Source organism: Narcine bancroftii (assembly GCF_036971445.1).
Source record: "Narcine bancroftii isolate sNarBan1 chromosome 12 unlocalized genomic scaffold, sNarBan1.hap1 SUPER_12_unloc_2, whole genome shotgun sequence".
In the NCBI taxonomy this organism is placed as follows: domain Eukaryota; kingdom Metazoa; phylum Chordata; class Chondrichthyes; order Torpediniformes; family Narcinidae; genus Narcine; species Narcine bancroftii.
Window position 1 is genome coordinate 2,649,943 of NW_027211808.1, and position 13,045 is coordinate 2,662,987.

At 38.4% G+C, this 13,045-nt stretch overlaps 1 protein-coding gene across 3 annotated transcripts in view; it reads right to left on the minus strand.

Moving 5' to 3' along the window:
• Positions 1–11,871: 11,871 nt before the first annotated feature.
• The window catches only part of LOC138750151 (puromycin-sensitive aminopeptidase-like), a 273,946-nt gene continuing 272,772 nt past the window's right edge, over positions 11,872–13,045 (minus strand). For all 3 annotated transcript variants that reach the window (XM_069912291.1, XM_069912287.1, XM_069912288.1), the window contains one exon: positions 11,872–13,010. In XM_069912291.1, coding sequence (XP_069768392.1) covers positions 12,850–13,010 — 161 coding nt within the window. In that variant the 3' untranslated portion in view covers positions 11,872–12,849. The remainder of the gene's footprint in view (positions 13,011–13,045) is intronic.

Sequence of the window (13,045 nt, forward strand, 5' to 3'; positions counted from 1 at the left end):
TGTGACATTGCCCCTACCTACTTTGGTCTGGATAAAGGGATCCACTACAAAAAGTTGATTGATATTTTTATCCATGATTTTTTTTAAAAATAATTATTTTGGTGACCCTGTGTTATGGAGTCCAGAGGACCCCAAAAACCAGCAGCAATAGATCTGCTCCACAACACAGGGCTACTTAAACAAAAGTAGTTTTTAATTATATTTGAACTAGAAAACAGAATTAAACTCTAACTTTTTACTTAACCTACTTAATTCCCCTCTAATACTAAGCTCAGGTATGTGTAATGTGTATCTATGATTAGAAAAGTTCTTTGGATCACAGTCCAATCTCATTGGTTACAGGCAATCCTGTTCACAGAAGTTAACATTAACAAAGTTCACTAGTCTCTGGTGCTTAACAGGAAAATGGTTAACACTCAGGAGGCTTCTTCCTGGTTTTCAGAGATTCTTCTTCCAGGACATCCACAACTAATTCCTACTCAATCAGTCATGCTGATGAATCTTTCCCCCTCAGGGTTCTCCAGATAATCCTCCTTCTTTCAAGTTACCTTTCAGGCAGCCAGCCATCTCCTTTGAGCAGTCTTCCAAAGGTTTGCCAGCTTTGTCCGTCTGGAATTGATTTCTGTTTCCTCTCTTTCTGTTTTCACACCCTCCCTCTGAGAGCAAAACTGTTCTCCCCTGCCTACAAAAATCACATGTTCTCCCAGGTAAGCTGTATTCTGATACTTTGTTGCTCTTTTGCAAAAAGCACTCTGAAAAAGTCCAACAAAAATTCAATGTTGAGGGTGGGGGTGGGGGGGCATGGTGAAATGGTGTAGAAAGATGTGCAGTTTCACCTCTCCCCAGTTGAACTAATTAATGCCTGAATTTAAAAGTTGTGAAAAATAGTTTTTACAGGTTTCTGAACAGTGAAGAATTAAAATGACTACAAGTGTGAAGAGATCCAAGACACAGTTATAGAAGAAATTACCTTATAAAGTGTTGAAGAACTGAGGCCTACTTACCAACCTGAAGCCATGGAGTTGTCTGCAGGAGCCTCCAAGCCTGAATGTATCTCAGGCTGGCTGAGTATAATTCTGGCGCCAACCTTGCAATCGGTCCTGGCTTTCGCGATACGTAGCGTGTCTGGAAGGTTTTAGGTAAAGTGTGGATTGCGAGGGGACCTGGACAGCAGCGGGAGGTCAGCCCGTTGTTGACGGGGATGCAGTCCCACAGCTGCACTGGATGAGTGGCAAGCACAGCTGAAGAAGAAGGAAGTCCTGCCTTGCTGGAATCAAGGCAGGAGAAATTTATTTTGGAGGCTGGGGTCAAGGAAGATAGACCTCAAGGGGGAGTAGTGGAACCTGGACTGTATTCTGTATTTACTATTCTGGAAGGGATTGCTCATCAGATGGAAAATATGTCAGTACAGATGTCTACACAGTTAAATCAAGAATTTATGGAAATGAAAATTAAAATGAATATTTGTGAAGGAATTTATTTTGTGAAGAATAATATGAATGTGGTTAAACGTGATGTTAATAGATCCAGCGTCTTCATTGTTGGGGTCTTTCATGGCTTGGTTCAGCATCATGCTGAAGAAGATTGAAAAGAGGGTTGGTGCGAGAACACAGCCTTGCTTCACGCCATTGTTAATGGAGAAGGGTTCAGAGAGCTCATTGCTGTATCTGACCCGACCTTGTTGGTTTTCGTGCAGTTGGATAATCATGTTGAGGAACTTTGGGGGACATCCGATGCGCTCTAGTATTTGCCAAAGCCCTTTCCTGCTCACGGTGTCGAAGGCTTTGGTGAGGTCAACAAAGGTGATGTAGAGTCCTTTGTTTTGTTCTCTGCACTTTTCTTGGAGCTGTCTGAGGGCAAAGACCATGTCAGTGGTTCCTCTGTTTGCGCGAAAGCCGCACTGTGATTCTGGGAGAATATTCTCGGCGACACTAGGTATTATTCTATTTAGTAGAATCCTAGCGAAGATTTTGCCTGCAATGGAGAGCAACGTGATTCCCCTGTAGTTTGAGCAGTCTGATTTCTCGCCTTTGTTTTTGTACAGGGTGATGATGGTGGCATCACGAAGATCCTGAGACAGTTTACCTTGGTCCCAACAAAGCTTGAAAAACTCATGCAGTTTGGCATGCAGAGTTTTGCCGCCAGCCTTCCAGACTTCTGGGGGGATTCCATCCATACCTGCTGCTTTGCCACTTTTCAGTTGTTCGATTGCCTTATATGTCTCATCCAGGGTGGGAACCTCATCCAGCTCTAGCCTTAGGGGCTGTTGAGGGAGCTGGAGAAGGGCGGAATCTTGGACTGAGCGGTTGGTACTGAAAAGAGATTGGAAGTGTTCTGACCATCGGTTGAGGATGGAGATCTTGTCGCTGAGGAGGACTTTGCCGTCTGAGCTGCGCAGCGGGCTTTGGACTTGGGGTGAGGGGCCGTACAACAATGAAGACGCTGTTTACATCCGGTACCGCACGGATGGCAGTCTCTTCAATCTGAGGCGCCTGCAAGCTCACACCAAGACACAAGAGAAACTTGTCCGTGAACTACTCTTTGCAGATGATGCCGCTTTAGTTGCCCATTCAGAGCCAGCTCTTCAGCGCTTGACGTCCTGCTTTGCGGAAACTGCCAAAATGTTTGGCCTGGAAGTCAGCCTGAAGAAAACTGAGGTCCTCCATCAGCCAGCTCCCCACCATGACTACCAGCCCCCCCACATCTCCATCGGGCACACAAAACTCAAAACGGTCAACCAGTTTACCTATCTCGGCTGCACCATTTCATCAGATGCAAGGATCGACAATGAGATAGACAACAGACTCGCCAAGGCAAATAGCGCCTTTGGAAGACTACACAAAAGAGTCTGGAAAAACAACCAACTGAAAAACCTCACAAAGATAAGCGTATACAGAGCCGTTGTCATACCCACACTCCTGTTCGGCTCTGAATCATGGGTCCTCTACCGGCACCACCTACGGCTCCTAGAACGCTTCCACCAGCGTTGTCTCCGCTCCATCCTCAACATCCATTGGAGCGCTCACACCCCTAACGTCGAGGTACTCGAGATGGCAGAGGTCAACAGCATCGAGTCCACGCTGCTGAAGATCCAGCTGCGCTGGATGGGTCACGTCTCCAGAATGGAGGACCATCGCCTTCCCAAGATCGTATTATATGGCGAGCTCTCCACTGGCCACCGTGACAGAGGTGCACCATAGAAAAGGTACAAGGACTGCCTAAAGAAATCTCTTGGTGCCTGCCACATTGACCACCGCCAGTGGGCTGATAACGCCTCAAACCGTGCATCTTGGCGCCTCACAGTTTGGCGGGCAGCAGCCTCCTTTGAAGAAGACCGCAGAGCCCACCTCACTGACAAAAGGCAAAGGAGGAAAAACCCAACACCCAACCCCAACCAACCAATTTTCCCTTGCAACCGCTGCAATCGTGTCTGCCTGTCCCGCATCGGACTGGTCAGCCACAAACGAGCCTGCAGCTAACGTGGACTTTTTACCCCCTCCATAAATCTTCGTCCGCGAAGCCAAGCCAAAGAAAGAATAGATCCATAAAGGTGGTGAATTCTGTACAGGATAATTTCAAAAAATTGAAGAAGCTTTTTATGAATGTAAAGGTCAAGTGAAACAAAATAGAGAAAAAATGGAAAAAGTGGAGGATTCTTTTGTGGATTGGGGGATTCAGAAGAAGGAACTGTTGAATAAGATTGATTCTTTAGAAAATCATCGAAGGAATAATGTAAAAATAGTAGGACTTCAAGAAGATATTGAAGGCTCAGATCCGGTAAAATTTTTCAAAAGTGGATTCCTGATGCTCTGGGTAGTTTTGTCTGGATGGTCTGGAATTGGACCAGACACATAGGGCATTGAGGAAGAAGCCTTTTCCGGGCCAACCACCATGTGCAGTTTTGATACGCTGCTTGAGATACCAGGATAGAGAAATTATATTGTGGATTTCAGTTCAAAAGACTAAACAAAATCAGACTTCAATGATGGTTCAGGCAAGAGTGTTTTTTTTAATGATAATTTGAGTCAAGAAATTATTAAGAGGCATAGAGTATTTAATTCAGCTAAAGATGTAATGTGGAGAAAGGGTTATAAATTTGCTTTTTGTTATCCTGCTGTATTGAAAGTTTTTAATGGAAAATTTCAGTCTCAATTTTTTGAGAATGATTATGATGCATTAATTTTTGCTAATTTGTTGCCACATTTATGAGGAAGTGGACGGTCACCATTATCATCACCTAAAAGGAGGGTAAATGAGAATGGGCAGAATGGAAAGAAGGTTGAATTGACACAGAGTCTTCTTGACATTGAAGATCCGGAACAGTCATTGGGACTGGAATCATTGGGTTGAATGTGTTTAAGTACTTTGGAATAGTTTTACTGAGGGGGGGGGGGGAGTTGGAGGGTGGATGGCACTGAAGCTTTTAATAGTCATCTGCCACTAGAGGGTTTTACCGCACCCAGATTTTTGGGGAGTTACTACACTATTGCAATTAATTGAGAACTTTCTTTTAGTTTGTGTTTTTTTCTATATATAAGGGGGGTAACCTCAGGGTTATTTTATTAGAAGATTTTTTTTAGCAAGGTTACCAATATTTTGTAATAGTGTGAAGATTGTATTGTTAGGGTAAAGAAATGCCTAATTTGAATTTTGCAATTTTTAATGTACAGGGATTGAATAATACAATTATGTGTACTGGCTTATATATACAAAAAAGTTGATATTGCCTTTTTACAAGAAACTCATTTGACTGAAAAAGAACATTTAAAATTGAAGAGAGATTGGGTTGGATATGTGATTGCTTCTTCTTTTAAGGCAAGGGGTGTAGCGATTTTGTTTCATAAGAAATTATCATTTGAGTTGGAATCATTTATGGAGATTGCTGGTAGGGTTATGATGGTGAATTGTAAAATTTATGTCGAACCATGGACATAAATATGAATATTTATGCACCTAATGTTGATATATATCTGAGGTTTTCTTAACATTAAATCATGGCAATTAAAATATTTTGATTGGAAATTTTAATTGTGTTTTGGATCCATTACTGAATAGATCTCCTAAAAGTTAAAGGAAATCAAAGATGGCGACACAATTGGGATGTTTGATTAAATATTTGAACTTAGTTGAAATTTGGAGGAAATTGACAGAAAAAGACTTTTCTTTTTATTCATCTAGACATGATTCATTCTCTAGAATAGATTTGTTCTTGATTTCGGCACATTTGCAGGCTAGAGTAGTGCAGGCTGAATGTAAGAGTAGGGTTATATCCAATCATTCTATGTTGTTTATTTCTTGTGTAGATTCTGAAGTGCATCGAAGAAACCAGTGCTTATTATTTTTAAGCAACAGATTGCTTTATTTCTGACTGAAAATGCTAATTCAGTAAGTAGTAATTTTGTAATGTGGGATGCTTTAAAAGCATATTTATGTAGTCAATTTATTAATTATTTTATGTAAGTTTAAAAAAACAGTATCTGGCAGAAGGTTTGGTATTGGAGAAACAAATTACTAGTTGGAAAAGGAATTTCAGAAGAAGGTTACAGAAGATAAGAAAGCAGCAGCATTAATTAAGTTGAAATTACATTATATATCAGTATGTGCGATTAATTCAAAGTTCTAAGCAACATTATTATGAGTTGGGTGAGAGAACATAAGATATTAGCTTGGCAATTAAAAATGGAACAAGTATCGAGAACTATCAAAGCTGTTAAAAATTCAATAGTTACCTATAGACCTCATGAAATCAATGATCAATTTTATTCATTTTATCAGAAATTGTGTATTCTGAGGAAAAACAGGATGATGAATTTATTGAATCCTTCTTATCTAAGTTAAATTTACCAGTTTTAGGGGAGGAAGAGATAAAGGAATTGGAAGCTCCATTTATAGATTTTAAGATTAAAGAAGCTATACAAGAGATGACGAATGGAAAGTTACCAGCTGATGACAGATTTTCAGTGGAATTTTATAAAGTGTTTTATGAAGATTTATCTTCTATATTTAGGGATATGTTGCAACAAATAACTGAAGATCAGTCACTACCGGAATCTTGTTCAAGTGCGATAATTACAGTGATTTCAAAGAAAGATAGAGATCCATTGAATGTTGCTTCGTATGGACCAATTTCTTTATTTAATGTGGATTATAAAATAGTGGCTAAAGTTTTGGCAAATAGACGCTAAATATTTACCCCAGTTGGTATATACAGAAAAACAAGTTTTATTAAGAATAGATGTGCGTCTGATAATATTCTTAGATTGATAACGTTGATCAGTGCATCGAGACAGCATCCTAACCAACCAATGGTGGTTGCGTTTGATAAGGAAAAAGCTTTTGATAGAGTTGAATTGAATTTTTTATTTAAGGTGTTGTAGAAGTTTAATTTTGGCCCTTTCTTTTTACTGGTTGGGTTAAGGCATTGTATAAAAATCCAATTGCAAGGGTGGTGATGAATGGCTAAACTTCTTTGCCATTTAAATTATCACGATCAACTCGTCATGGTTGTCCATTGTCACTAGCCTTGTTTGCATTGGTCATTGAACCATTAGTTGAGGCAATTTGACAGAATGATAAGGTTAAGGGATAAGAATTGCAGATGATAAATATAAGATTAATTTATTTGCTGATGATGTATTGATTTATTTGACACATCCAGAACATTCTTTGAAATATTTACAAGAATGTTTAGTTCAATTTGGGGAGTTATCTAGGAATAAGGTGAATTGGGATAAGAGTGAAATATTGCCATTTTTGGAAGGGGATTATAAAGAGTGTAAAATATTATAAAATTAAGATGGTTTGATAAAATTAAATATTTAGGGGTAACTGTGAAAGCAAATTATCAATCTTTATATAAGTTAAATTATGTACATTGAAAAAAGATGAAAATGGATTTGATTAAATGGAAGGAACTTTCATTAACATTAATAGGTCAAATAAATTGCATTAAAATGAATATTTTTCCTCATATTCAATACTTATTTCAGTCAATTCCATGTTCACTTTCAAATTTGAATAAGGAGGTGAGGAAATTTTTATGGAAGGGAAAATTAGCTCAAGTAGCTTTACAGAAATTGACATGGAAAAATGCACTCGGTGAACTCCAGTTGCCTCATTTTTAAAATTATTATGAAGCTGCATGGTTGAAGTTTGTTAGTAAAATGATGGATATTAATTAGCCTCCTAGTTGGGCCAAGGTGGAGTTAGTCTGTATTTCTGAATTTGATGTTCATCAGATTATATATAAGTGGAATTTGAATTTATTGCAGGGATACGATATGCCAATATTAAAACATTTGTTAAAGATATGGGTTAAAATAAATGATGTTATAGGAACAAAGGGTAAATTATCAATCCAAACTCCATTATATCAAAATCAGCTTATTCCTTTTTCAATGTTTAATAGGTATCTAAAGAATGGTATTTTCAGGGTATAAAAGTGATTCAGAATTGTTTTGAAGAGGGACAGTTTCTTTCTTTTAATCAATTGAGGGAGAAATTTGGTATATTCTTTATTTTTGCATTACCAACTTAGAGCTTTGATAAGGGATAATTAAGGTAAAGAGATGAGTCAACCTAAGTTAACAAAATTTGAATCTTTGATTTCCTTTATACCAAAGAGAGGTTTTATTTCAGATAAATATCAATTCTTACAGGAAATTATGGAAAAACTGAATTTGGAGAAATCTAGAAATAAATGGAAAGTGATTTAACTTGTTATACCTCAAGAGGGTTGGGAGATTATGTGTCATGAATGGGCTAATTAAATTGACTAATGTAAGATATAATTTGGTTAATTATAGTTTTTTGCATCAGTTATACTTGACTCCAGAGAAATTGAAAAAATATGGATTTAGTAATTTGCATCTTTGTTTTAGATGTGGGTTAAATACTGGAACTTTTTTGCATGTAGTTTTGTCCTGTGATAGGGTACAACCATTTTGGGAAAAAGTTGGGTTGGTTTTGGAGAAATCATTTAAAATTAAATTACCATCAGATCCAGAGATTTTTTTTTTTGGGTTATATAGTTTCTTTGATAGTTTTAAATTGTATTTGTTCATTTGGTTTTATCTGTGGCACAAAAATGTGTAGCAATTACTTGGAAAGACAATATAGAGATTAATATAGGGCATTGGCATAATGAATTGAGATTCTGCATTTATATGGAGAAAATAACATAATTTACATAATTATTTTTTTGGTTAAAATGTGTAATCTTATTTGGAATATATGGGTTTGGAAATATCTTAAAATATTGTATGTTTTATGTTTTTTTTGGCTCCCTTTGAGGCTGCTGGCTGAGGGAGAGGGATGAAGGGGGGCGTTTACTATATTGTATAAAAATGTTTTTTCTGTTGTTGCTATTGATTTTATGTTGTTTTTAAAAGTTTTAAATGAAGTTTTTAAACAATTCTGTTTTAAAAAAAGTGCTCTAACAGTTCCTCCCAAGCCACCTCAAAATACTCTGTCACACCTCAGGAGAGGGCAGGTGTCATTGTCAACCTTCTGAGTTCCACCTTTAGTAATGTTCACAACCATTCTCCAGCAGAGTTTCCATTCACACTAAGTGATTTTGCAGAGATCAGGAAATTCTCGTTTCTTTAAAACACTGGAGGCTTCTACTTGACCAATCAAGCTTTTGCTAGTTCTTAGGGCAATCCCACTTCCTTGCTGCTTAATTTCACACATGCCCATTAACACCACACACCTATACAAGGGCCAATTAACCTATGAACCAGTAGCTCCTTTGGATGTGAAGGAAAACTGGAGCACCTGTGTAAAACCCACATAAGAAGAGGGAGTGGATGAACATTCCACTCAGATGGCACACGAAGTTAATGTCGAACTCTATCTCTGTGGAGACACTGACAAGAAAGCAGCCAACATCATAAGGATCCTCTTCAGCCTAGTTATCATCTCTTCTTGCTGCTACCTTTGGGAACCTCAAGCACAGCTCTGAGGTTCAAGAAGTTTTTTTTACCCCAACAGCTCAGGTTTTTGAACCTCCCCATACTACCCTAACCCTATCTATAAGTGAGTCCAGGATCACCAAAAGATCTGTTTGCAATATTAGAACATTTTTTTCCTTGCACTAAATGCAACTGAATATTTATGTTGCTATCATTTTATAGTTTATCATTTTTTCCTGTCTTGGTACATTGTGGTAATTTATTTCATACTATTGTAGGTGATGTACCTTATCTACCTATTTAGCTACAGCAAGAAAGAATTCTAATGCATCTGTAATATCTGTACTTCTGTAATGACAATAACCTCAGATCATCTGTTGTATTATTACACCTCCCCAAATAACTGCAGAAGTTGGGACTGCTTTCCTTAAAGCAAAGCTCAAGGGGACATTCACAACTGAACCAGACAAGGTTATTAGAAGTAGCCTGTTCCCATTGCAGGACCAGGCCAACAGACTTTGAGTTTTGGGAAGCAATAAGCAGTGATTTTAAAAAAAAAACAGCAGTCTTGATTTGGAACTTGCTACCTGCAAAACTAGTGGAAATACAGAATCTGATGTGACCAAGATGTGTCACAAAATTTGTTGCTTACAGCAGCACTATGTGTATTACAGGTACAAATTACTTTACATTCCTGCAAATACAGCATTTAAAAAAAATTAAAGCAAAAGAAAAAAGTGCAGCAGTGTGATTCATTGTCCATTCAGAAATCTGATGACAGAACCTGTTTTTGAGCTGCTGGGTGTTCATCTTCTGCTCTTGTAATTCCTTCCTGATGGTAGCAGTGAGAAGAGGGTATGGCTTGGGTGGTGAAGATCCTTGGAGAAGAGAGGCTGCTTTCCTGAGACACTGGCACTTATAGATGTCCTTAATGGAGTGAAGACTAATACCCATGATGGCACCAGCCAAGTTCACAACTCTCTGTAGCCTTTTCCAGATAGTGATGCAACCAGTCAGAATGGTCTCCTCAGTACACTGTAGAAATTTTCAAGCTTTTTGTGATGTACCAAACCTCCTCAAACTAAATATAGCAGCTGGCAAACCACCATTATTTCATCGACATCAAGGTCCCAGGATAGATTTTCAGAGATGTTGACACCCAAGAATTTGAAGTTCTTTACCATTTTCATTGCTAACCTCACGATGAGGGCTGGTTTCCATATTCTTGATTTCCTTTCCTGAAGTCCACAATTAGTTCCTTTGTTTTCCTAACCTTCAGCACAAGGTTGTTGGGTGATGCTAATGAACTAGCTTATCTACTTCACTCCTGTACATTTTCTCATTGCTGTCTGTGATTCTGGCGACAACTGTGGTGCCAATAGTATTTGTAGATGGCTTTGGAATTGAGCCTAGCCACATATTAATGGGTTCAGCGGACTAAGCATGCATCCTTGGGGTATGCTTGCGTTGATTGTCAGTGAGGAGGAAACATTGTTACCAATCTACACTGACAACTAATCTGAGGTTAGAATTAGATCTTTACTCCTAGGAAAACAGTTTGCATTACACAGAGATCAGACTCAGCAAATAAGTAGATGAACATGGCCTTCCTGTTCTTTGAGAGTTGAAACTCAGAAAAACACCAACATTAGCTTTTGCTGCCACCATTGAGATCTGACGATAATCAAGAAACTAAGAGCACAGTTCAACAGGCAGCAGTTACTCAGTTATCTTGTCATCATATGCAAGCTTGGACTCACAGATAAGCAAGTTGTTCAATTGTGGAATATCCCACACAGCTGTTTGATGTATTGAATTGCTTTGGTATGTTTCAATGAGGTTTTGCCAATCCACATCTATCTTTAGTTACAGACTATATTATAGTCATGTAATCCTGCTTGTATCCTTCCTCCATGACCAAAACCAATGCAAGCCTGCACTTTCCAACCAAATTCCTTGGACCATGATTAGAATCATGGATCCCAACATCACTGTCTCCTTTGATCAGGGGCTCTGCGAATAATCGTTTACACAATTAGGTACAAACAGGTGTTGTGGTTTGAGAAGCATAATTGAATTTGCAGAGGAAGATTAAACCATTATAATACAAATTATTAAATATTAATCAGCACCACACAAGGACTGTACATAAGCTATCATTGAGAACTAGCATGTATCAATGGACCTTTTAAATTAAATGTGATAGTGGCACACAAACCCATTTCTAAGGTGATAGAGATATGTTCTTCTGTCAACTTGACTGTAGGAATGGAATATTAAGACTTGCTTCATTAAGCACTGAAATCTTCTACCACCACTCAACTAATTTGAATAAAGAGCCTGATGGCAGATTACCAAAGGACATATGCACCATTGCATTTTTCATGGAGACATTTGGACAGGTACATTGATAGAATTTCAGGATGTGGACCAAACTTAGACAAATGGGATGAGCTTAGTCGGGCAACTTGGTTAGCAGAGAAATGACCTATTTGTGATGTAAAGCTTCGATGAAATGAAAACAACCAGCAATTTTACAAATGAGCCATGTCTGAATTTAAAAAGTAAATAATCAGGTCAAAGTCAGAACATGGGACCAAGCCCTTCGGTTCATGCTGAAATCTTTGCAATTCTCCCCACATTAGTATCAACTCCCTCCATATTTTACCCCTCACCTACGCACCAGGAGCAATTTAGTGACCAATTAATCTACCAACCTGCACATCTTGTGAATGATCCTTTCACTTTCATATCTGCACCTTGCCTTCATATCTCATCCAAAGGCTGGTATAGTCAGTGCAGGATTCCTGGCCCCTGTGGAAAAGTCATTCAAATCTCAGGGGTGGCTCTTGAACCCACAGTCTTCTCGAACAGTGGTCAGAGTTACCAACTAAATCACAGACAGCACTCAAAACCCCACATACCTGATTCTTCATTACATGTGCAATAATCAAGAGACTTCTCACTTTGAGGTTTTTTTTATTAACACCAACTGTATTTTAAAACAAAAAGCACAACGAGTATTTCAGGGAAGCAGTTTGACAATTAGTTTGATGACCTTCTCCAAGCAAACCAAAGCCACGTTAAACATCAGATTTTGGTTAAAAATCAGGTATAGCCCATCCATCTGAATGCTTCATGTATTTTGCACAGTTAGTACAACATAGTTCTCACTTGCAAGTTAATTCTACAATTTACAAAGTTGTTTCCTATATCCCTCCCACCCCTCGCAATTACATACTAGTTTGTACCAGTTTTAAGGCTTTCAAAATGGTTATACATAAGCAGAGGAATCAGGATTTGCTTTTGTTGCTACTCTTAAGCAGTGTCCCCAGGCTAAGGGGCTTTAATTCACATCACTTTGTTCAAGTATTAAAGTTGTATAATTTATTTTAAAACAATTTATGTGCTAAATCGCAATTAAGTCAAAATGGCCTGGGTATACACAACACAAATTCATGCATCCTATTCTCAGAATGGTCCCTAACCCACTTTATTTTAAAATTAAAGCTCATCTAATACAACAATTTTTATTTATATATCCTATTTTTATTCAACGTGGCTGTTATTGAGATGTTTTTCCTGTTTACGAAGGATTACAATGGTTAAACTGAGGCCTAGAAATAATTAAATAAGAATTAACTCGCCTTGCCGGGGTGGGGGGGGTGGATGAAGTAATTACATTACCACAATATAACCAGCAGTCTTGCTTCAGTGTTCTAAGTTGTTACCCCTCCAACAATGTAATACCATACCACTATCTGTACACACATTAACACATTTCATTTCAAGTGCCAATAGCTTTATTTTTCACTCTTAAAAATGAGGTATAAACTACATTAATTTCCAACCAACAGGCAACAGATTCTAGCCATGAAATATATGTTCAAACTCCCCTCCCTGTGGCAAGGCAGAGGGACAATGATGGCTCAGCGGATCACCCAGTCAGACGTTGAGGTGTGCTGCTTTGCGCTGCAGCAGGAACTGTTGGATGGCCTCTGCGTCTCGTTTCAGCCAGGCTCCATTCAGCAATATGTTCTCGCACGACTGTTGGATGCTTCGTTCTGCTGCAGGGGCTGGGTGAGTCTCGAAAAAGCTCTAAAATTGAAGACATGATGATGGAAATGGGCAAA